The 26,856-nt window shown below is 38.0% G+C and overlaps 1 protein-coding gene across 1 annotated transcript; it reads right to left on the bottom strand.

Moving 5' to 3' along the window:
• Positions 1-1,089: 1,089 nt before the first annotated feature.
• On the bottom strand, positions 1,090-25,784 carry musk (muscle, skeletal, receptor tyrosine kinase). Its single transcript, XM_061747843.1, has 17 exons — positions 25,299-25,784; positions 20,691-20,817; positions 19,629-19,780; positions 19,366-19,493; positions 19,155-19,296; positions 17,862-17,986; positions 15,561-15,720; positions 15,155-15,161; positions 10,935-11,198; positions 10,005-10,198; positions 9,808-9,831; positions 9,645-9,733; positions 7,355-7,529; positions 6,761-6,947; positions 6,499-6,690; positions 4,804-4,952; positions 1,090-3,313 (listed from the first exon to the last, which is right to left on the bottom strand). Exons 1-17 carry the CDS (start codon positions 25,378-25,380, stop codon positions 2,613-2,615), a joined length of 2,898 nt encoding a protein of 965 aa, XP_061603827.1. The 5' UTR covers positions 25,381-25,784; the 3' UTR covers positions 1,090-2,612.
• Between the last annotated feature and the right edge of the window lie 1,072 nt (positions 25,785-26,856).

Genomic DNA, 26,856 nt, shown 5'->3' with positions numbered 1-26,856 from the left:
TTATTTATGAGAGAGATACAGAGAGAGAGAGGGAGCAAGAGTTTGCAGCAGGAATAAGGAAGCAGTGTGTGCTGGATTACAGTCCCACCAAAGTCAGTGTTGTGTTTTGTTTCTAAATACATTCAATATGTTTGAAGTGCTGAAAACGCGCAAAGACTGAAAACAACTTCGTACTGAATTGTTGTGATATAGTTTAAAACTCTTTAGCATTTTGCAGCATTTTTTATGTATATAAACTTGCCTTATACACACTGAGATTGCACAAAGCAAATAAGGGGCATCAGCTTTAATGTACTGTATGATTTCCCATCTTACAAGGGTTTGACCTGCAGAGCTGTAAGTAAACAAATGGCGCAAAATAAAGACGTAATAAAGGATGGTAAGGCTAACCGCTTGAGTTCAGTGATACAGAACTAAAGTGCAGACAGAAAAAGGAGTGGGAGGGGAAAAAGTGTGGACAACAATTTAGATCAGGAAGAAGAGGCCAAACTGCACACAGCCAACTCTATAAACAGTTTACGCTTAACATCCTAATTCCCAACCCACTCACTTAAACTCACACACCAAGTGAGACACATGCCTACAATGAAACATGTTATTTATAACTTATAAATAAATTCTATAAATTGATTCCCATTTGACAGCATTCTTGCTGTATGCTTTTGACTCATCTGATCCATCTTGTGGTGAAAACGCAACCCTGCAAAATTCACAAGGTAAAGTTCTTCCACATATGATATATATTGTACAATATTTACAGTGTTAAACGTTTTACTTGCACCTTGGTTCTTAAGATACCTTTATCAATAATACCAGCACAATCCCGATAAAAATAAAAACATACTTTATTTTGTTACCATAGTATTATGTGGTTGTTTCAGTACACACTTCAATTCCAAAATAATGCTGAAAATAGCATTTAAAATTTATTTTTTTGTACACGTATCATTTGCTGTGGCCATGTCTGTGGACTTAGATTCTTTTCGTCTAGTTTGCCACACATTAACAACAAACCCCACACCAGACACAGCAGCAGACTCAGGGACCTCTGGTTTCCATTTATTTTGTAAGAGGTAGCAAAGTGCAGAGAATGTGAGAGCTGGTGAAATGAAGGCACATGGATGGCACTTTTGTACAAAGTAAGAAAATAAGAAAAATATTTAATCAGCTTGTCTGCCTTCTTACTTTTCTTTTACAAATTCAAGTATAAACTGGACATTTATTTATAACTGTCCATGTGTGCTAGAACAAATATCAAAGTTGTTTTTAACTGTGGTAGGAGGAAAAACAAAACAGGAAAGGATATGTTTTGCAACATACTTGCAGTATAAAATGAAGACAAAATCACATAATCTTACCAAATGTAAAAATGACTTCTTTTTTTATTTGCAAACAATACAAAGATCATCATATTAAATGCATAATACTGTATATTATTTAAAACAAAAATCACAAATGCATTGTTCACACACAAGGGAGAAAACGTTTTAGTTTAAATATAGCAACTATAATCCTAAATTAGATTTTTTGAAAGGCAATCAATATAACGGGTTAAACACTTTCAATAATTACCAACAATTATAATTTACAAAACTGCTTAGACTCAGCATAATTATGCTAAAGAATGCCACAAGTGTCATTTGCTAAAGTAAACAGTTCCTATATATTCATGAGTTTCTTCTAATTAAAGATAGACATTTTGACTGTTGTTCATGTTTACCTGGGTATTTTGATGCGTGAGAAATATATGGGTAAATGTTGTCCAGATATATGTACAGTATAGCAATGGCAATGGCCAAATAACATTTGTGTGCTAATACAAATACACATGTGCAACACAGAAATAAAATATAAGAATAATCTACAATGCATCAGATGGAATTATAGTCATATTAACAAAAAACAAGAGCATGGGTTAAAGTGAATCAGTGCCACTGGGTCAAGTTACGTGTGCGAGGTTTGCCAGCAACATTTTAAAGTTCAATGCCACACAAAAACATACTGCATGCCTATTTGTCACAGTGTTTAAACTTGTTGTTTCACCCTCTTTGCAGAGTGGTATTACTACCACTCATCTTATACTGTATAATCACACTAGCACCCAAAAGGACGAACCTTCATCATGCTACAAATTGAGAGTTTCTACAGTTTTAAATAGTTCTGATATTGCAAGTCTGTTTTCCGTTGTCTTTATTGTGGCCATCAATAAGAGACATGCTGACTGACCAGGTATCACGGGAACAAAAGCAATGTGGAATTTCTTTCAACCTTTGAAAAGTTGGAACTGAGATGTCAGAATGGTTTAACAAAGTGTGAATGTTTTGTTTTTGTTCCATGTACTATATTGGGGTTTTCCTGTCAGGACTTCATAATATTCTAAACTTGTGCACCTCGGTTATTGGAGTCTAATCTGAAAAGCTCTGCAAAATTATTCATACATTTTATGACAAACAGTGATAAAATATGAAAGATATTTTTGGTGTCTTGTTCAATAAATTACTAATACAACCTTAAAATATGAATATTCTGTGAATGCTGAGTATCAGAAGTTATGCAGTGTCTTGGTGGGAAATTTAATCCCATCCCAATGGTTTGTTGGAGGTATAAAAAAATTAGCAGTCAGCCTCAGTGTCAGCATTGGCACTCTGCATGTTATGATCCATCCGCTCCAGAATTCGATGTATACTGCTGAAGCTAGGCCGATCGGATGGGTGTGTGCTCCAACAAAGCCTCATTAGATTATATAACTCCAGAGGGCAGTTCTCAGGGCAGGAAAGGATATGACCATCCCTGACATAGTAAATAACTTCCTCATGTCCCATGCCATAGTATGGCTGCATGCCGTGGGAGAAAATCTCCCATAACACCACGCCATATGCCCAAACATCTGATTCAGTGGTGTAACGGTTGTAAAAAATAGACTCTGGGGGCATCCAGCGAATCGGTATGGCATCGTTCTCATTGGCTTTGTAGTAATCAGCCGAGTATATGTTTCTGGAGAGGCCGAAGTCCGCAATCTTCACCACCATTTCCTCCCCGACCAGGCAATTTCTTGTTGCAAGGTCTCGATGGACAAACTTGCGCTCCGATAGGTAGGCCATCCCTGCGGCAATCTGTTTGGACATTGACAGCTGCTCAGGGCAAGAGAGGAGCCCTGCTTCCATCTCCGAAGAAAAACTGCGACCCGATAGGCTCGCTAGGCTGAGCGTTCGCACGCATTGTGTTGGAGACCGACGTCGCAGGAACTCATTGAGGTCACCTTGGGCCATATACTCAAACATCAGGCACATAGGTTTACCCACTGCACATACACCTGTGGAGTGAAAGCATACAGGCTTTTTTAGTTCACTTTTGATAATGTGAGTCAGCTTTTGATCTTAGCGATTTCCCACCACAGAGGTTTGCAAGACCAAACAGGGATACTCACCCACATAAGCACATTAGTGATGTGATTAATCTCAATAACTCAAGTTATTTTCTCTTCTACGGTATATCATAGAATGGTTTCATTCACGGGGAAAAGGTAAATAAACATTTGGTGTAGACATAAACACAGACGAAACCATCTGTGATGTGTGCACGTTCACAAATAAACTCCAGCACATAGTGGATCTACAGTTTCACATTAGTAGCTCAGTGACTGTAACTGTTGCCAAATTATAAATTATCCTTGTGTTCTTCTGCACCAGTATTTACAGATATTTTAAAGAATTATGAAACCGGAAGTGTCTGCTGCACTATTTGTGCATGTGTAGAACCTTTACAGAAAAACTACTGGTAATTATCTAAAATCACAATGAGAATTTTAGCATTCTGCATGTCTTTGGCAGCACCAATAAAACCTAACAAAAAGCTAATTAAATCATAGTTTCAGGTTCCAACAAAGCACTTCTTTACTTGAGCTCTATATAGAAACAGCTGTCTACTCGGTTGTTTCTGTAATTGGATCACATAAAACGAATAGATTATTAAAGCTGTCTGGAAGCCTGGAATTCACAAAGTTTTGAAAACATCTGTATACAGCTACATATGTATCATTCGGTATGAAAATGTCGTCGTTCAATTATTGTGAATTTTGCCATTCAGCTCATTGTTAGAAAACAGCAAGTTCTGCAAAAAAGTACTGAAATGTGAACATTTGGACACATGCATTGAAAACTTTAATGAAGGTCAGATTAAGTTCGTCTGTAAGTGTTATAGTGCATTTTAGGGTAATCCTGTAATTTCCCACGAAAACGCAATATCCCTAACTTTTTCTGAGTGGTGTTTGTGTATCTATCGAGGCTTTTATAGATCCACAATGAAATAAAGCAAATATTTTAACTGAAAAAAATCAACTCCGCTATTAGTATGTGCATCTAAAGAGCCTGATACTATAAATATGAGGTAATCTCGAGTTCTTGCTTTTGGAGTAAAAGCCTACTGAATAATTGAATAAGTCATACCCATGTGGTCTTCTAATGAAGTAATTGTTTCTCGCTGATGGATTTAGTTTGTGGTACACACAGACATTGAGGGAATTAAATTAATCCACATAAATTGACGTTTACATTAGTAATGAAAGAACAAACTTTGCCTTCTGTATCTAGCAAGTACAAAAAGTATGCACCGTGTCATCAGTTAAAAACAGTGGTTGCCACATTCTTTTATTTTTCCGTGTCAGTTACCCAAGATCTGGTTTTGTGTTTACTCTCTGCCCCTTTTTAAGTGAATATGCTGGCATTCAGTCACAAAATGAGAAATCCAGGTGTGAATTCTGCCTTTTTTTTAAACCCGGGTTTCAGCCCACATGTATACACTTACCCAGAAGTCGCACAATGTTGATATGGTCAAATTCAGCCATGAGTGCTGCCTCTCTCTGGAAATCATTCTGCATGTCTGGGGAGGCTTCTTCCTTGAGCATCTTCACAGCAACCATTGTGAAAGGTTCCATCAGTAGCAAGCCTGGGGCTCTGCAACAATTATTTATTCACTCAAACATTCAAGAACACTATGCACAAATACAGCATATGTAATACCCTCTCAGAGAGGGTATTTTAAAGACTAAAAGTCTTTCAGTTTATTTTTTTCTTCTGCTACCACATCCATCTGCATGGAAAATTTTGAGAAAAAGTTATGTATTTGTAATAGACACATTTAAACTGTGCATACACAAAAATGGTCTTAAATTCACACTAGTAAACTGTAGTTTAAACCTTGTCTGTGAATATCTTTTTTTTTTCTGGTCTGTTTAAACCTCTGTGTATGATTTGTGTGTGTATTTGTGCATACTGAATCAGTTTATTTCTGGATTTTATGAATTTGAATACGTGTACTATGCAGGCATTTGTTCTTACCTGACTTGCCCTTTGTGAGGAAAAAAATGTAAAGGACCTCATGTTCTAAAAGAAGTGGTAAAGTGGGTGTGCATGGGTTCGGTTAAGGAGATAATGTTTATCAATAGTTTTAAAAGCAAATTGCAAATTAATCCCTTGTTTCCTTACATGTGAAGTATTGAATGTCTGGATAGGTTAGAAGGAGTCTGATTCAAGGTCAGTATTTGTGTTTTGTTTCCTAGGGTGTTTATTTCCTGCACCATTCCAGCACCCAGTCTTTGGATTATCAGCTTGGATGATGGACATCACATCATTGTGACCAACAACACACCAATAGCTTCTATAGAAGCACAAATCATGTGTTTACATTTACCATTTTATACAGTAGTTTGCGAAGATGGAATCTGCTTAGAAACTGACTCATTGGGATGAATGTTATAATACTGCATGTTGGTATTGTTGATTTTGTTATGCATACCACATTGCTGCGGTTATTGGGGGCCCTCTATTGTTTTTATCTTACGATGTATAGCCTTCCCATTTTAATAATGACTAAAGCTTAAAACTAAGGTGACTGTGGCCAATCATAAATGAGAAAAATCTGTGAACTTTGAGGTATTGGAGGTAAAAGTTTAAATTTTATATCCAAGGAGAACAAAAACATCTCTTGCTACTCCTGGTTGTCCTGAATTCCTTTTTGAAGAGAAACTTTATACTTTCAGATTAGCATTCAATCATGGAAAATAAATGGACAAACACTGAAGCAAAAAAACTTTGCATACAAGTTGAGCGCCTATCCAACCTATAACAGAGATATATTTCATTTTATGCTAGAGAGACTGGTCTGAAAGACACGATTCAGTGTTTACTTAATAAGACACCTCCGACAGCTCTCCTCAACATGTCCGAATTGCACTCTCAACTATTTGAATGCGCTTTATTCTGCAGTTGTTCTCTTGCTTTTGGTACACATAAACGACCCTAACCTCCTCAAGGGATGCTGATTGGTCTGGACATTTTTTGACCAGCCTTTATCAGTTTGAAGCCTCACAATATTGGAAGGGATTTGCAAGAATCCATACCAGTCATCTTTAGAAGACAGGAATTTGGTTATGTTTATAGAGGTTTTTATCACTCCAACCTTTGTTTTTATTCATCTTCCCCAGGTTTAATTCAAACTTACCTTGCTTGGAAAACTCGCCCAAAGGCTCCCTCTCCAATATCACGAACATATTGGATATTATTCCTGGGGTATTCAAGCGCTAGTAGCTTGGAATTGAGAAGCAAAGGAACCCTCTGATACATGGGGTTTGGGTGAAGTCGATCCAACAGGAGCTCTGAAGGAAGAGCGGTCATTGTTGGGGTCTCCATTGCCCTGTACAAAGATAGATTTAGTAAGGAACACATTGTGCAGTGAAGAACTCACCATCACATTTTGATTTTACCGTTCCTGTTGTCGCCATTGTTTTCTGCGCCGGCGACATGCGAGGATCACGATGGTGAGGAAGACCGCGGTCGCAAGTACAGACAGAATGATAACAATGACAGACATGGAGTATGCTGGAGATGATGCGGTTGTGGGAGGGAGGTGACGAGGGCCTGCTGGCTCTTGCTTCATCACTGACACATAGCCTGATAGATAGAAATGATCAAAATGAAAATTAAACAGAAAAGGGAAAGTATGAACATTCTTCTAAAATTATGAAAAAGACTGATTGATGACACTAATATTAATAACATGAACATGTAAGACTAGGTCAGTGTGTCTCAGTCGAAAGTTAAAATCTCACTCAGGCTATCATGTGTGAAATTTGCATGTTCTCCCTGTGCTACCTCTTTGTTTATTTTAGTCTGCTCCATTGTGGTTTCTTATGCCACATGTGAAGAGCCATAATTGGCCGTTGGAAGTCTTGTGATGGTCAGAAACCTCTCCAGTGAGTTCACGCTTCACAACATCCTAATCGCCGGTTTTCTGAGTCTGCATTGACCATTTTAAGTACCTCATATCATATTCTTGAGGAAGAGAGAACAGGAGTTACCTGAACCTGTGCCTCCTTCCCCACACTGTGGTACAGCACAGTACTCCCAGCGTATGTTAGGATTTGAGGTGTAACACCATGGCTTATCGCTGATTCCTGCTGGGTTTCTGCAGTTGTTATCAGAGTTTTTTAACTCTGGAATGGCATCCACAGACAAGCGGTGCTGGTGGGGAACCTATAAGACAAGATATAGCATAGACATACTTGAATTCTTTATCTTCTTTTTTTTTTTTTTTTTTTAAACCATACTAATTTTAATACCAAGGGAAAATTACATGTTCGCTCAGTCAAGAAGCTCCACAGGAACTCCAATCCTGAAGCCCAACTACTTCAAGACTTACATTAACTGTGGCTTCAGTAAAGAAGTGGGGCCTGCACCTTTGTTTTCCATCCTATATCCAGCCAATATTTCAAGACTGCTATAATACATGTACATGATACATAAAATGGTGAAAGACGTGTGGTTTAACATTTATGAGGCTAATCCTTCAGGACTTTTAAACTACTTGTATCTGTGGTCTAATAAAAAGAACAGTCTCTACAGACTTTACAACACTTTCAAGGACACACACACACAAAAGATCATACTTTCAGAACAAACTGAAAAGTGGACCTTGTAAATATAACCTTTTCAGAGACCCTGTTGAGGGCCAATGGGGAAGGTTAGGTTTTGATAACTGCAGAGTTTCTACAATACAAAGAGCCAACTTAAATATTGAACATCTGGTGCGCAATACAGCATGAGCAGTGCTTTGAAATATCACAAGTGAGGAAGCGAAAAGGTGCATTGGCTGCAATAACTGAATGAACCTGAGTGAAGTTTCCCAGCGATGCCAAAGATGTTTGCTTACTGTGATGAATATTTCAATTAGTCGCTATCAGTCTTTGAATATCGTGACTCAATTTTTGTAGTGTAGAAAAAAACAACAGTATTATTGTGGACCGTCTGATATATCACCGTACTATCGCTCATTAGTGTTTTATATTTTTCATTCATTTCATTCCACCAGCGTCATGATATTCAATGATTAATTATTGAAGAATTATTGGATCTAAAACTTGATTATTTCACTCACCCCTAGCTATGGTCATCAAATAACGTGTGACAAATCCCAATAAGACATGAAGATTGTAGACAGATGTAAAACACTACCTCATAACGTGTCACTGCATTATTGAGGTGACAAGGGATGAATGACTGTAAAACTGAATGTAACATTGGCAGTAGTTTCAATACTTCAAGGGGAGGTTTGGCTGCAGAGCTTCTTTAGAAACTCAAAAGGCACTCAGACACAACAGTGCTGAACATGCTCAAGAAGAACCATACAAAGCATTATGGTGTGCAGATTGTAAGACTGTGCATATGCATTACACTACACAGTATCTGATATCTACTGTAAGGAATTTACTTTAAAATCTTTACCATGATCGTGAGCATGTAAATGATATTTTAAAATCTAACGGTAGTTATCACTCGTTTGTAACAGATGGGTTTCTTGTGAAATGACCATGATGTGAGACGAAGACAACGGTATACAATCTATGAAAACCTTTGAGAGCTGTATCAACAATTCAGCGTTTACAAATATAATATTCCTTTGTTTTGATTGACACTGTAAAAGAGGTTTTAATTTAATTGACACTGTTAGGTTTGAATTTAACAATCTAATTTTTTTGAAGAACTTCACTACATCCTCAGGTTGTCTTTAAAGGGAAGCGTTCTGTCGCAGACGTTTTCCCAGTCAAAATGTCACACTGAAAAAGATGGCCACAATATGAAAAATATCATTACAACAATCCTACTCTTTCTCCATTTAATTTAGTTTGAAACTTAACTTTATCAAAAGTTTTAGCCAAACTTGAATCGATTTATGATGGATAGCAGAGATTAAACTATTTGCAGAGAATTGCGTCATTGCAAAGGATGTCGTTACAATCATACGGATGTTCAAGAAATGCACGAACGTGTGCAGCTCTGTGAGTAAATGAGAGAATTTCTGTGTTAGCGATAGTGGTTGCAAGATTTGCGTGTGAAAGCTAATTGTTTCCAGAAACAAGTTGTGATCCTCTCTCTCTTCTCTTCTTCTCTGCTGACCTGGCAAACACACTCACATGTACTCTATACACACACACAAACACACGCACACACACACACAGGCACAAACTGCACGGGAGAGAAGCAAGAGTTCATCTGAAGAGACCATTTTTAGTGAGCAAAGACATAAAAACATAAAGAAGCTTTTAGACGATTGGGAGTGTTTGTATAGAGTACACACATGCAGATGAGTACCTGTCGATCCCACGGCTGACATGGTATCGCTGACCTTGTCACATTCATGCTACCCTGGTAAAAACGCCCTCTGTCATGGTAACATGTCGCTGTTGATACCAAACAGAAAAGTTGTGAATTTTTAGATGGTTAATAATTGTTACTGAGCTATATCCACACTTACTTGTTATTTGATCTGTGTTGATGTCTGAAATATAGAAAAGTAAGATTACTAATCTTGACTCATCAATCAAGGTCATGGGAAGAACACTTGTTTGTAGAAATGGTTATAATTAGTCTATATGAATAAATAATTGTAAAATATAATCTGCAACGGAACACGCTGCACATACTGAATTGTTATAGTGAATGCGAACTTACCCACAAAAGGAACGCGAGTACAAGCATCAGGGTCTGAATGGACACTGGGTAAAGCTTGACATTTGGGCAGCAGCAAACGGGGACTGTGTGAGTCTGTGGCAGAACCGTAGTGTCCAGGCTGGACGGACATGCTGCCCTCCAGTATCAGCCATTCCTTATGACAATACAGCTCCTTCACTGCAAGGCAGTGCTCCCTGTATTAAAAGGCAAACAAATTTGATCATTCATTACATTGTTGCCGCTTTGTTTTCGACAATATATGTGACCATAAATACTAACTGTATTAACACGTCCAGAAACCTACATAAAGTGGAAGGAGAACATTGAACAGTAATAACATCCACTCATCAAGGGAGATTTTCCATAACATTTTGGCGTGAGGTAAAACCGTTGTCTGGTCTATTTAAAAACAATTTAGGAAACCTAAAAACAGAAGAAGAAACGCTGGTATATGCTTCTTGGAAGACTTTCTTAAAGATTTGTATTGTCTCTGAGAACATTCGCCTATTTTTAATCCAGAAGAGAATTTCTCAAAAATTACTGGTGTCAAACAAGAGGAACTGGTAACACTTTTAGTTTGATGGGGATGAGGTCAGGGCTCTGTGTGGGCCATTAATTCAATCATATTGTTAGCATAATAGCATAGTTGCACAGATCATATTTTAACATTTTCGTAAAACAAGAAAGAAATTCTTAGCGATTATTAGCAAGCACATTTTTATTCAGTAAATTAAAAATAGCGTAGGCAATTATCTTTTTCGGAAAATCACATATGAATGTCCTTTGTCCGCTGGGACAGATTTAGGACAAAGAAGTAAGAATATGGATTCCTTTTACGGTAGCACAGATTCTTGTCATATTTCCCTAGATTAATTCATTTATGTGTGTAAATATGTTTGCTCATATAAGGCATATGCATAAAAAGGTTACCTGCAGACAGGTTTAGGTGCAGGTCCCAACCCTGATGGGTTACAATCAGGGAAGGCGTTATGGCAGAGAAGTGAACGCACAGCAGGGCCACATAGTATACTGAGTCCTTCTAATTCTGTCCACCAGCTCTGAACCAGATACTCTTGCATGTCCTCAGGGTCAGAGATGGAGTTGTTGAAGAAAACCAGTGAATCTTCCCGTAAAATTGTGCGGCACACATCCCTGCGATACGCACTGCAGAAGCCTGCAACGCCCTTGTAGAGTCTGTCAAGAAATGTGAGGGAGACATGCATTAAAAAGTTGCATGACAATCTAAAAAGTCTTATTTATTTTGTATATGTTTAGAATTCATTCAATTAATAGACTTGAATTGAACTTTGTGGACGAGTGGTTAGAACGCCTGCGTCACAGTTCTGAGATTTTGTTTCCAATCTCGGCCAGTGTGAGTTGGCATTTTCTCCCTGTGCTGGCACAGATTTTCTCCAGGTAGGATGGATGGATGGTATTTACTCTGTTGTCTTATCAACTGTAGTTGGAGGTAAAAACAGCCCCCAAAAAAGCCAAGTCATTACCCACACTTAACAGGATAGCCTCATCTGGATAGATGATGAATTAAATGCTATTTCATTAGTGATGTGCCTTTTTTTTTATCCATACAAATGGGGACAGGCATTTGTCTGACAATATTAAAACATATATTATTGTATTCTATTGAAAGTAAAGTGTTTAAAAGGTAAATGTTATAACTCTTTGGATGGTGTTTGAAGAGTAACAAAATAAATGCTCTTGCAAAAAGTTGGTGATTCTGCAGGAGCATGGTTACGATCTGCATTTGCTTCACATATGATGTCGTTCTGAACCGCCTGTCTGGCAGTGTTCGCTCCGTTTCCTCTCAACCTGCATCTACAGTGACTCTTACAAACTCCAGATGCTGCCTCCCGGAGAGGCTGGAACACTGGTTAGTTATTAAATCATAGCATCAACATAAAACTAACACATAAATCTACCATATCCCACAATGACCGTTATCTCTCTAATATTTTTCTCATGACTCTGTCTGCATCCAGTGTCCAGATGTGGCAATACGTTAGCAGACTTTCAATACTGGTCTTCTCATAATTATTTAGTTCTGATACCATGTTGCTACAACAGTTTGTTCTTTGTTTCTATTTCAGAAATTGGAGCAAGCAGCTGTACAAAATACATTTAAAACACATACTGTTTATATATGTGTGAATATTGTACAACCCCAATTCCAATGAAGTTGGGACGTTGTGCTAAACATAAATAAAAACAGAATACAATAATTTGCAAATCATGTTCAACCTATATTTAATTGAATACACTACGAAGACAAGATGTTTAATGTTCAATCTGCTAAACTTGATTGTTTTTAGCAAATAATCATTAACTTGGAATTTTATGGCTGCAACACATTCCAAAAAAGCTGGGACAGGGTCATGTTTACCACTGTGTTACATCAGCGTTTCTTTTAACAACGTTCAATAAATGTTTGGGAACTGAGGACAGTAATTGTTGATGCTTTGTAGGTGGAATTCGTTCCCATTCTTGCTTGATGTCAACAGTCAGAGGTCTCCGTTGTCGTATTTTACGCTACATAATGGACCACACATTTTCAATGGGAGACAGGTCTGGACTGCAGTCAGGCCAGTCTAATACCGGCACACTTTTAGTACAAAGCCACGCAGTTGTAACACTTGCAGAATGTGGTTTGGCATTGTCTTGCTGAAATAAGCAGGGGCGTCCATGAAAAAGACGTTGCTTGGATGGCAGCGTATGTTTCTCCAAAACCTGTATGTACCTTTCAGCATTAATGGGGCCTTCACAGATGTGTAAGTTACCCATGGCATTGGCACTAACACAGCCCCATACCATCACAGATGCTGGCTTTTGAACTTTGCGTCCATAACAGTCCGGATGGTTCTTTTCCTCTTTGGCCCGGAGGACATGACGTCCACAATTTCCAAAAACAATTTGAAATATGGACTCACAGGACCACAGAACACTTTTACACTTTGCATCAGTCCATCTTAGATGAGTTCGGGCCCAGAGAAGCCTGCGGCGTTTCTGGGTGTTGTTGATAAATGGCTTTTGCTTTGCATAGTAGAGTTTCAAGTTTCACTTATGGATATAGCGCCAAACTATATTTACTGACACTGGTTTTCTGAAGTGTTCCTGAGCCCATGTGATGATATCCTTTACACATTGATGTCAGTTTTTGATGCAGTGCCACCTGAGGGATCGAAGGTCACTGGCCTTCAATGTTGGTTTTCGGCCTTGCCGCTTACATGCAGTGATTTCTCCAGATTCTCTGAACCTTGTGATGATATTATGGACCGTAGATGATGAAATCCCTAAATTCCTTGCAATTGTACGTTGAGGAACATTATCCTTAAACTGTTCGACTATTTTCTCACGTACTTGTTCACAAAGAGGTGAACCTCGCCCCATCTTTGCTTGTGAATGACTGAGCAATTCAGGGAAGCTCCTTTTATACCCAATCATGGCACCCACCTGTTCCCAATTAGCCTGTTCACCTGTGGGACCAAATTTTTTGCCACCTGTCCCAGCTTTTTTGGAACGTGTTGCAGCCATAAAATTCTAAGTTAATGATTATTTGCAAAAAACAATCAAGTTTAGCAGATTGAACATTAAACATCTTGTCTTCATAGTGTATTCAATTAAATATAGGTTGAACATGATTTGCAAATTATTGTATTCTGTTTTTATTTATGTTTAGCACAATGTCCCAACTTTATTGGAATTCGGGTTGTAGATCGACTATTGTAGAAAAGGTTGAAGCGGAATATCGTCACAAAACATTTATTCTCTTTTTCCTCATACTGTCTGCAGTTTCACTGTCCACATGTGGTAATTGTGGTCATGTTGAGGTTTAGCAAAGTTCACATTCAAACTCGCACCATATGCTGACATCAGGAGCGGCTCCCTGTCAGTATGTCAATATTAGTGATAGAAAGAAATGCGAATTGAAATCAGATTCTCAACCAAACATCTTTAGACTGAGTAAAACCAGATGGTTTTGTGTGGGTCATGGATGGTGTAATGGTAAATTCCCCAGACTTTGGTGCCGGCAGTGTGGGTTAAATTCTCAATCAGTGTGAATGTGAGGTAAGTGGTTTTCAGCCTCTATGTACCTTGGTACATTGTGTCACCCTGAACAGGATAAGCGCTATAGAAACTTTGATTTGGTTTAGTTGGATTAAATAGGTAATATTTTAATATATACTTTAAATTTTTTTGGTAAGCCAATAATTATATGAGCATACACAAATTGATTAGACGCCATATAAAAGTGAAAAACCTGGCCAGCTTGGTCTCCTGTTGCTTGCCTTTGTGCAGGGCAACATCATACTAATAGTTGCACAGTTTAGCCTCAGAAATGAAAAGTGGCCGATCTGAAATGTAAGAGTTCCCGCAAAGTACAGTAGAGTTGGTTCAACATAGTATGGATAGGATTGTTAATCCTCATCAGACTCGTGATTCGATTGGCAGTCTGTCGGCAGGATGTTATTAGCTGAGTGAGCTACATGAATTGTGTCAACATAGCAGCAGGACACCATTACAGATACACAATAAAGAAGCGACAGAAGCAGGTCTATTGTAATGGAAGACATTTTAAATTGTTTTCTTACTTTTCGACTACATCGCATTCTTACACGTTAGTAACAATTTTCTGTCAACCAAGCAACAAACGGCAGTGTGTCTAGCTCCATCTTGCACTCGTGACTGCCCAATGAAAATACACTGAAAAGTGATATCATAAGGGCCAGACAACAAAAATATCCTTAAATTTGTTTGAAACCAGCGCTGGTCATTGGACAAAATACAACAGGCTTGCATTAGAAGATTAACATTCTAAGTTCAAATACTGTGAGTAAAACGTACATTCTCAGATGTCACACAAAGGAGAAAAGCTAAAACACAAAATGGGTTTTAGAAGGTCCATACTCTGGCTGGGATTTATCAAAACATAATTATTTTGTGACCTAAAAAAAACAGTTTGCACAAATGAATGAAAGACCAAACATATAAGACAACAAAAATCCTAAAAGACGATACAGTATTGAACCCCTAGTTAATCCTGACATGGTGCTTGAAGTGTAAATTTAACCACTGTGTGACTTTAGAGGATTGATACACAAGAAGGGTTGCAGCAAGGGTACATTCCAGTGACTTACCTCCATTCTATAGGGAAGTGGCAATATCCAGAAGATGTTGGTTGAAGGAGAACCAGCATGAAAAGAAGAGAAGAGAAAGAAGGCAGAGGCATAGCATTTAGTCTCGCTTGGAAGAGAATATCAAACATGATGCTAATCTAACAATGCATAGGTCTGTAGAGGGACTTAACAACCAGCAAGTGGTTGGTCATTGTGTGTGGTCAGCATGTGTTTTCTTGACTATGGGGTGCAGGGGTGGGGGTTGAAAAAGAAACAAATGACGCAGGGGGGAAAAAAGAAGAGCTGAAGCCACATGTCAAACAGACTGGCAGCTAACACAACACAAGACTCAGAGTTAAGTAGTTGATGCTCCGCAGATAAATGCAACAATTTATTCAAAAATCCAAGTGTAGAATTAAATATTTACCTGCAACAGTCACTCTAGCGGTTGCTTTGACAGTGTTGGCTCCTGCACTGTGTCTGTTAGAGGCTAAGCAAGTGTAAAGAGCTGGCTTATTCACTGTTAACCTAAGAACTGACAAAACCACTTCTCCCACCAAGGTCTCATCGACTGATGCACCTGAAATCTTCAATGGGGGGAAAAACAGAGTATTGCATATAGTTACCAATTGCGTTGAGCAGATTATAGTTTTTCAAATTAGTAAGACTCGGGTACAATGATACATCTTTGAGAAAATATAGTCATAAAAGTGAGTCATAAAAGGTTGAGTTTGACACAAAATTGGTGGAAATTCCAAAATACAGTATCAGTCTGTCTAGGTGCTCCCGGTCTATTTTTAACTCATCTTCTCATCCTCCACAAAAAGGTAATGGGGATGTTGTCTCAATTAGATTGGGTGTAAAGTTGGCAAAAACAATTTTTAAAAACTTTTTCATTAAAGGTGATATGTTTACAAAGGGCGGCATGGTGACCGACTGCTTAGAGCGTCTGCCTCACAGTTCTGAGGCCCGGGGTTCAATCCCCGGCGCCGGCTGTGTGGAGTTTGCATGTTCTCCCCATGCTTGCGGGAGTTTTCTCCGGGCACTCCGGTTTCCTCCCACATCCCAAAAACATGCATGGTACGTTAATTGCCCATAGGAGTGAATGAGTGCGAATGGTTGTTTGTTTGTATGTGCCCTGCGATTGGCTGGCAAACAGTTCAGGGTGTACCCCGCCTCCTGCCCGATGATAGCTGGGATAGGCTCCAGCACGCCCGCGACCCTAGTGAGGAGAAGCGGCTCAGAAAATGGATGGATGGATGGATGTTTATAAAGCGTGTGCATGGGCAAACATGAACAAAGTGCAATATTAACTAAATACCATTGAAATGGTTAAATCTTGTTTATGGTATTAAAGTGTTCGCAGTGACACCAAATGTATGTTGTTTATATTGAGAGATGCAACATTTTAGTCAACACACACACACATGCTGTATTTACAAGCATTACTGGCAAGGAATAATTTCTAAAGCACCTAAACCCACCAAGACATTATGATGTCTATGTCTGCCCACAATACCACACTTAATGTCTGGTCTTGCTGGCAACTTCATTTTTAGTCGAATAGTAAAATTCAACTATGCTCGAATTACATTACAATTGACAGTGAACAATGAATCATTGCATTACATTGAATACTCACTATAAGCCCCTTAAAAGCATTGGTGAACAACGACCCCATAACCACCACAAAAATCAAAAGAATATTTCTTAAATTATTGAGTATTTCCATGTCAATTCAGAAAATTATCAAACCATTGCTTTCTCGTTGGAGCGTATCCACAAATACACACTTGGACTTTTAAAACTGAAAGCTTGTTTTTGGTATGATTCATGCAAACTGCCTTGTCTAGATGTCACAAACATGTTTGTACTGTAAAGCTGGTGATGATTATAACAAACCATTCCAGTGGCGTTAGAATGTATTCATACTGTTATTAGATTTGATGCACGCATAAATCATTTGAGAATCCAGCTCACTGAGTCACTAAATATGACTCAGTCCTTTTGAGTTTTGTGTACACGGTTATGCACTCATCAACCACCACATGAAGAGCACCTGCACCAAATTGAAATAGCTCCCTGACAGTGTCAATCAAAGCAGAGCATTATTCATTTTGCCATGTGATTATGCTATACTTACATTGACTTGCATTGTATCATGCAAGTGTAACTACTGATGCGGTCTGTTGTATCCACTGTATATGTGTACTGTACCTCCCAGTGGAAAAATAAGTAAATACTATAGATGTACTGGCACATTATCAGAAAACATTTAAATTTGGATATCCTTTCGGTGATTCATAGTGAACAAAATGTCTCATACAAGTTGTCAGATTTCCTAATGAAAACAGCCTTGCAAAATCTTTGATCCCAGTACAAGAAATAGTTCAACTTTCAAACACAATGTCAGAGTCCATCATTGTTTTAGGTCAGGAATGTTCTACGACATTTGTATTCCATCCTAGATTCTCCATGACAAGCTAGTGCAAATTTTACTTTTAAATTTGCATAAAAAGCATGCACAGACTTTGTGAACTACTTTCCAATGGTTACAACAATAATACTCATTAACAAGTTCAAAGTTCAGTATCATAAAACTGAGGTTCCATTTTAAAACAGGTTGTGACCAACATGTGCCGCGTGTTAAAATTGTTAAAAATAGAAATCTGCTCAAACCGGCAGACAGTTTACTGCATAGGTCTGGAGGCCCGTGCAGTGCACTCACAGTATTCCCATTTTCTAACCAGGTGATGGTGGGGATCGGATTTCCAGTGGCATTACACTCCAGAGATATTTGGCTGCCATACGCTACTCTCTTCTCCTTGGGAACTCTCAGGATTCGGGCTGGAGCTGCACATGCCACAAACGGACCACACACGTACAAGTATATATATATCTACAAAAAATGGAAGCATAGAAAAGGGTAGTGTATTCACAGTTGTTTTTTTAGTTTAAGGAAACCTTTACGAGACACGGGTTGTAAATGCCTCATTTTTGGCCTCCTGAAAACAGTTAAAGAAAAAGCAACCTTCTTCGCTTTTACAACACCATGTGTTATCTGTTATTTCCTGCTAATTAAAGCTCTGCTCACGGTGGAGCAAGGATGAGATTTACATGAGGTTTACAAACAAATGTACCAATGCCAGAATTGTACAAACTTTGTAAATACCTCAGCCCTAACATCTGCAACAACTTTGTCATTTGAACACTATTCAGCATGTCCATATTTTGTCTTTGGAGATCTTAACAGCCACGCTAATTTTAATAATTTATACTGAATGTGTTAACTAGGCAGCACATCTGCCTCACAGTTCTGAGGTTTGGCTTTCAAGTCTCAGCTCTAGCCTAGCCTTCCTGAGTGGAGTGTGAATGTTCTACCCATGCTTGTGTGGATTTTCTCCACGTATGCATGTTGTTTGGTCAATTGTAGTCTTTGTATTGTCCATAAGTGTGAATGTGAGTGAATAGTTGATTGTTCATATGTGCTCTACAATTGGCTGTTGACCAGTCCAGGGTGTACCAGCTGGGATACCAGGTCACCCATGACCCTAATGAGGACAAGCAGTATAGAAAATGGATGGATGAATGTGTTAACTGTGGATGTGTTTTTTCATGTCAAAATACAAACAAAAGGTTCCCATAATGATTCCCATAATGACATTGCACATTGCAGTTTCATAAGTCACATGATCCTTGAATTTGTGCACCAAAAAAAACCAACAAAAATTTCTATAGCTAGGATGTTCCCCACTCCAGACATAATTATTTGTTTTAAAAGATTGTTTAAAAGAAATCTGTCAAAAATGTAAAACATTTCATGAAATGTACAGTTTGTCCTACAAATGATAGTTGGTTATGTTCTATTCACTGATCATTGAAAGTACAAGAGAACCTTCATAAGTTTTTGTGCAGCTTTGTAGCCAACTTTTGGTTACATTCCAAATCTAACCAAAGGTTTTAGGGCATTGAACTTTGGAGATTGTATCTATAGTTTACAAAACCAAGGTTGAATACTTACCTTGTACTTCAATGGTGGCAGGCTTGGAAAATGCCGAACCAAAGCTATTTTTGCCTACACATCGATACTGTCCTGCATCTTCCTTCTGAATATAGTTGATCTTCAGTGCGCCATAGTCAAGAATATTGACACGGTCACTGACCTGTTAGAGATTTACCATTTGTAAGAGTCATTTATTAACAAACCCCTAGTAGGGAACATTCAACTTTACCTTAATAAGCTCATCTTCTTTAAGCCAGGTGATGTCTGGTTTTGGGTTACCAAGGGTAACGCATGGCAATACTGCTTTGGACTCAACCAAAAGTGTCACATTTGTTGGATGGCGCTTGATTTGTGGCTCTGGTTCAGAAAGGGATGATAGTAAAGACATTTACATCAGTGCTGCTAAAAAGGTTCTGGAATCATTGCTGATCGATTGTTTGAACTGCTACAATCAAAAGAGTTTTAGACAGTTTTGATATGAAGCAGACATACTCATTTTTAACTGTAGCGCTCCACAGCTCTTGGCTGGCTCTCCAATACCATTACTGGCGAGGCAGCAGTACTCTCCGTTGTCATTCTCTCTTACATGAGGGATAAGAAGCATTTGTCCCTGCTCTCGAGTAAGGTACCGGGGGTCATAGTACCTGGTGTGACAAAAAAAGAACAGTGAACAACCAATAACAACACAGCCAACACAACAACTTTTGCAGTCTTTCTCTCAAAGGTAAAATCTTTCTGATTGAGACTTGAGAGAACATTACTATTAAGTGTGTGCTGCTACCAGTGATAATAACTTTAAATGCATGGAATTTTGATAGTGTAGAACTATTGGACTTTTTAAGGATCTGAGCTCTCCAAAGCCCTGTTTATTTGGGAACAGTATGTCCTTTGATGATTGAAAATACTGTAGTATGCCTTTCATTTCATGAGATGGCTGTCAAACTTTTGTAATGACACACCACAGGACAACAACAGGCACATGTGCATAAAAGCATTCCTCCACATATCCGGCATAAACGCAGAAAGACGATGATGAATGCGCATACGTCAATGGAGAACGTCTGGATTGGTTTGAATGGATGATTAAGTTGAATTATTTCTTCATGTGATGCTGGGCTACAAAACAACAAAATAGCAGGAGATTGCTGATTATGAGTCATGACAATCAAAAATCTAAAATTTATTGAGCGACATTAATTAATTCAGAAGACTCAGCAGCCCAAATACTGTACATCTTAGTAGTCTGCAATCGTTTAGACCTAGAAGCCTGGAGTCAAATCTTTTGGGCACCCAAAATGCTCATCATCATCATCATCTTCATCATCATTACAGCTCTTGATGGGTGTGGACATGCCTGTCACCGTGCATAGAGCCAATCAGGTTAACCATTGGCTGTCAATGATGTCAGTATTCTGCCAACTCGTCAGCATCCTCAATGGCGAATCCGAGCTGTCTTTGGTTGCCCTTGATAACACTCAGCCAGTTGGTCTAGGGTGGTCTTCCCTAGACCAGTGTGCTAGCCAAGATGGTGTGCTATAGTAGATGTGAACTTACATTATTGGTTGATTATTCTTGGTCCATGTGATGTCTGCGGAAGGTTGGGATTCTACCTCACAGATGAAGGTTGCGTTGTGATCCAGTAGTACGTCCACTGTCTCCAATAATGTAATAATACGAGGTGCTAGACAGAAAGTACGTGAAAAGAGTATGTGTAAGCAAGTCCATGGACCTAATGACAGTGAGTAACATCACTGCCAATAAATAGGCATTAATAATAATATAAATAATAACTTAGATTTAGCCCCTTTCAAGGGATCCGAGGGCACCTAAACAACAGTGGAACAACATGACAAATGTTTCAGACTCAAGGCTCAAGATGTCCTCACGATCCAGCAGAGCATGTACATCCACTCCTACAAGAGACTTTTGTCAAAAAGGAATGTTTTAGATTAGAACTATTTGAATTCACAATTCACTCATCTCAGTTACACATTACATTTGTTTATGTATGTCGGCTGTAAATTACAAAACAAAAAGACTCTAGATTCATTCTATTCGATATTCTATGAAATATGCCACTATACTTATACAGAAATCAAATCAAGAAAGTGTTTAATTTGTTCTAAGTAGAAAGAGGGTAGGATGTTTTTATGTTGCATTAATCAGGAAAATTATCTATCCATTTTCAACACCGCTTATCCTCACTAGGGTCACGGGTACGCTGGAGCCTATCCCAGCTAACCGCAGGTGAGAGGCGGGGTACACCCTGAACTGGTTGCCAGGCAATCGCATAAACAAACAACCAGTCACACTCACATTCACACCTACGTACGGGCAATTTAGAGTCTTCAATTGACCTACCATGCATGTTTTGGGGATGTGGGAGGAAACCAGAGTACCCGGAGAAAACCCATACAGGCACGGGGAACACAAGCAAACTCCACACAGGCCAGGCCGGATTTGAATCTGGGTCCTCAGACTGTGAGGCAGATGTGCTAACCAGTCGGCCACCAGAAAAAATACTTTTTATTTTTCATTAATGTTTAAGTCAGCCTGGTAATTTCACTCAGACATTGTGAAATATCTCAGTTATTGTAGGAAGTAAAATTAACTTACCAGACAAGAGAAATCAAGAGATTATAACACAGTATTCGTGATCAGATATTTTATTTTTTTGTCTGGGGAATATATTGTAAGAGACAGCAATACAAACATGGACAGTGCTAGTAGCAGAGGGATGAAATCACATCCACCTCTATCTGATCAGAGACTTCAGGTTTGCATTAAACTTCATATGAACTCATGCACGGAAGAGAATATAAAAAGTAGAAAACAGAATTAATGAAAACAAAAAGAGAATGTAAAAGACAAGGAATGAATATGACAAGATGAGATGTATTTTGTTTGGGATAAACTGTTGGTCACTACTGCTGAAAGAGGGCCACTGGAAATAAAAAACTAACGTGAAATCAAAGTGTGGTTTCAAAATAATAACTTTAATCGAGGTCAAAGTGAAGTGAAAAAATATCTCAGTAAGATTTTAAGTTACAGTTTGCAGTGCATACTGTACAGTTATCAGAGAGCATCGGCTTTTAAAAAAAACTAAGAAAGAAAAAAAATAATAATAATTCTAGTCCAACCAAGTCAATGTTTGCATGTTGACATTGGCTTTTAGATTTAAGGACCAATGTGCAATGTACTTGAAAGGGATTTTCACAATGGTGGGTCACGTTGTTTTGCTATAGATTCCTGATGGATAGCATTTAAAAAAAAAAATTGCACCAGATGGACCACATCTGGAAAATCACCAAATATTGATGAAAAAAACGGCATAATTGTTTGTAGAGCACATGGATAGCCTTGAATTTCCATTTCCTTTGGTCTTTGTGGTCATTTATAATTCATCCCCCAGGATTTTTTCCAGTTTTTGTGTCACATTAGCAGTTGTACAGTATTTCCATTTGAAGCTGTCATGCAATAAAGAGATTATTTATTTTTGTGGCAGAGAATCAGATGTTAGCTTATTAGTGGCTACTTGTTGAGTTCTTAGTCATGCAAAACAACTGAATTGCGTCAGGAAGTACAAATTCTACTATGTTTGCTCGCACACTTTTTGATTTGTAAATCGTAAGAAGAGCCAACTCAGTTCAACAAAACACACAACTTGTTTGTCTTCTGGAAAAACACTGAAAAAGTAACAACCATCTTACCAACAAGCATAATATATCATATTGATTTTTACAGAAATTTCCAATGTGTAATTCAATCTAGTCGCAGATGATAATTAGATTAAGATTAATACCGATTTCACATTTTTGATGATTACTGTTAAATAGAACAGAAGCGATGCTTTCATGGTCAAACAGTGCAGACGACAGGAATAAAATGGACAAAACAAACACACACATCTGGTTTGAGTCTGCATTAGGAACAGTTGACATTTATTTTATTCATGGCATTCATTCAGTCAGAAAGTAAGATTAAATTGGAGGGTATATTTTCTGTTGGACATTCCATTTGGTTTTCATTTATGCATGATTAAGGTATCAGTCACATGAGTAGTTTTTTTCTCCATGTTTTGTTTAAGCAGTATCAGCACCAGTGTGGAATGAGAGACTTACTTCCCCCACCCAGCAAGTGTTGATGTCCAGAATATTTTGTTCATCACACTAGGCACTAACGGAACAAGCCGACAAGAAAAGAAGAAGACACTAGGTACTGGCACTGACACCATCAATTATGCACACGTACGATGATGCGTCACTCTGTGAAAGTGCACACAGTTGGAGCAGTCTCTTGCATCACTTATAGTAGCGCCATTTAAAAGTCAAAGGCAAATAATTGCCGGGTCTTCTGTGATAACTCTGATGCAGCTATTTTGCAGCATCTTTGCGTAAGAGAGTCTAATGCGTTTCAGAATGTCCAAAAAGCCTAAAACACAGCCTCAAAGTGGTTTTGTTCTGCTATAATCACTGCAACTAAACCTTAAAATCATATTAAATCTTTGGCCAATTTTCCGAAAAACATACAGTATGCCTCTGTACATTACACATAAACCCATAGTTTAAAGTTTGTACATCATGATGGCTGTTATGCCTGTGAAAACCATACAAATGTATGTCATGTAATGCAAAATTACCCTGAATTTGTTTATTACTGTTTATGTCTCGTTAACAAAAAAAATGAATTTGAAATCTGACGTCATGAAAAGTCATTGAAAAAGATTGTGGCAAGCAAATATTTAAGCATTCAACTATTGTTCAATTGAGGATTAAAAAATTATTTAAAATAATGCTTGCGATATCTGCTAAGAGTGAATAAATCACTTTTCTTTTTCAGATTTTCTGCCAAAATTAAAAGAATAACTATATTTATATATTTTAAAAAAGCATGAAGTAGACCCACTGTTTGCTTTCGTGGGTCACATAAATTGTTGTGACGGGCCAAATCAGACTCCGGGGCAGAGACATGTATACTTCTTTCCTACATTTCAATGAGTTCCATTTCGTGTTCTTGGGAGTCATCATTACAAAAAAAAAAAAAAAAAAAAAAGACCCCCCCCAAAAAAAAGAAAAAGCCGAGCAGTGTTTCCCTTAGATTATCATGTCACTCCCATTGCTTCTCACTTCACAGTAAAAATAAAAATAAAAGAACAGAATTTACTGTATATGGCAGGGGGCACACTTTATGTAAAATTGACTTTTTAATTGCTTCTAATGTATAAAAATAATTGGGGCTTTTGGGTGCCAACCCATCATTTAAGCGTGAATCTAAATAACCAAGTAAAGTGAAGTACTGTATTTCCAAAAATGTTGATGCTTATGACAATTTTAATTTTTAACTTATTAACTGATATTTTGAGTGTGAACATCCTTCTAGCTGCAGTCAGTCAGACCATAACTATCCCCACTCGGTTTAACCTGTATCTGTAACAATATCAATATCAAAGGAGAGTGCGTCCGAATTTGAAGCCCTTTTTTCTGAGCCATTGTATCTTTGCTCAAAGAAAATTTTAATGTGGACAGTGCAGGCATTTGTCTAGTGCCTGTATCAGTTACAACAGATATCGCTTTTAAAAGTATTTAACAACATGCTTTCCCTCAATAGTGGACCTCTTATTCATGTCAGTAGATAAAAATGTGTATCTTATTAATGGGGATTCAGAAAATGTATCTGTACCACGACAAACAGAATGCAAATGTTTATATCATGCAGCAGCAAATTAAACACACGGTTCACATTCAACTCAGATAGGCTAGTTACATTAAGTTATATGAGTGAGTAACTTTTCTCTAACCAATCATGCCATGCTGCAGCACCATCCCAGTAGGTTAATATTCTTGATAGATTTAGTAGTATCTAAAATATGTTGGTCAATAAACACCTTTTCCCTTGCCCTTGGGGGATGTGGTGATCAGCAGGTGATCTCAGGGTGACATACTGTACACGCATTTGAAGACTTTACATAGCAAACATACTGCAGCCGCAAAACAGGGTCCATCTCATGATATTTACTTTCATTTCTACATTTTACTGTGATGATTATTATAATTGAAAGAAACGTAAAGGGGTATGGTGCCGCTTCGCTATGTTCACTGATAACTGCATTTGCTACTTAAACAGTCACTTTAAAAACATTCAACATCTGGAGGCTCCACTTACCTCTCTGTATGCCATTACTCAAACTGACCAAAACCAGAAGAGAGAGAATCTTGAAGACTGAAATGAGTTCAATACTTTTCATCCTGGCTCGGAATTGAGCCACCAGGGCAAAGTTTCTTATGTTGTAAGGCCTGTGGTTATATTGTCATGCCTTCTAGTTTCTTGTGTACCGTCGTAGTCAGACAGCCATGTTCAACACTGACCAGCTCACTCAATGTGTGTTAACATTGTGAGTGACAGTGGCAGCTGCTAGCTATCGTCACATGCTGTCGCTCAGAGTTTGGAGCCACACTCAAAGCTCCAAAGGCTCTGGTGTTGCAGCACCAATCCAACTGTTTATAAGCCTGAGTCATGAAGTCAGAACACTATACGAGGACAACAACAACAACAAAAAAGACCAGAACTATCACACAATGTTGACTACATTTTACAATTGTTGGAGCAACTAGAAGTACAAGACACAATTCTATGTTTCGAACAAAGTGACGGATAGTATTTCGGATGGTAAGTCGCTGGAAATGGGTAGATTAACAGTTTAACAACAATTTAAATTTACTATGGTTTAATTAATGTATGTTGAATGTTGCACAGTGCATTACTCTCTGCATATGTTCTTCAGAAATAGATACCGGAAAGCATACGATACACAGATTTACTATGTGACACATAGCAGATAGGCCTATAGTGCAGAGGCTGCCTTTGTGTCCACCTGTTGCCTGCACTGTATGCTCTGATTTATTTTAGGAAAGGAATGGCACTTCATTGGCTTTTCATCCTTCCTGCTACGGATGTAGTCAACTACTCTTGTACCTTAGTGAGAGATTAGTGTAATTTATTTTGTAGGGTGATAAAATGCATCTTTAAGTGTAGTTTTGTGCCACAGTACCAGGCATTTTACTTTATAATTTACTGTGTATGGTTTATATATTGTTTATTGTTGGCATATCTATATATATCTAACAACATGAGGCTTGTCACAAATATTTGTATAAAGTAATATGCTACTGAGTTAACGAACCTCACAATCCCTTCTTGTTCTAAACATGTTTTAAACACTATTTAACCACTGGATGGTGCTATAGCTCTAAAATTGACAATGCTGCAAATCTGTAACTGATCTTGATTTAGATCTTAATGGCAGGAATACAATACGACAATACTAACGCGTGACAAAAGCACTGGAACACAGATGAATTGTACACTGTGAGTAAAAGTTTAATTCAATCTATCTATTGAACCATCCATCCATTCAATATATGTACCACTTAACCTGTTCGGGATAGTGGGGGGCTGCAAGTCAGCTTTATTGCCAGAACCGGGAGAACCCTATATACACAGCACATACAGGAAATATCATGTTGTATTAAAAACATTGGAAGTAACACATGTATTTATTACTGTAGTTTTTACAAATAAAACAGCACACTGCATTCGAAAAGAGAATAGTGTACAAAACAGTAATCCTGCACATAATAATAATAATAATAATAATAATAATAATAATAATAATAATACATTGTAGAATAATGTGCAAAAAAATAAAAGGACAAGGTGCAAA

Source organism: Phyllopteryx taeniolatus, chromosome 15 (assembly GCF_024500385.1).
Source record: "Phyllopteryx taeniolatus isolate TA_2022b chromosome 15, UOR_Ptae_1.2, whole genome shotgun sequence".
Lineage (NCBI taxonomy): Eukaryota > Metazoa > Chordata > Actinopteri > Syngnathiformes > Syngnathidae > Phyllopteryx > Phyllopteryx taeniolatus.
Note: the sequence above shows the minus strand (reverse complement) of the source record. Positions and strands in the feature narration are given on the sequence as shown.

Bases quoted from the DNA above. Each gene is read 5' to 3' on its own strand.
- musk (XM_061747843.1), bottom strand. From the start codon at position 25,380: ATGAAAAGTATTGAACTCATTTCAGTCTTCAAGATTCTCTCTCTTCTG. The intron at 20,818-25,298 runs GTAAGTGGAGCC...CTTTCTGTCTAG, and splicing joins GAGTAATGGCATACAGAGAG to CACCTCGTATTATTACATTA. The intron at 4,953-6,498 runs GTAAGTTTGAAT...TAATTGTTGCAG, and splicing joins GGGCGAGTTTTCCAAGCAAG to AGCCCCAGGCTTGCTACTGA.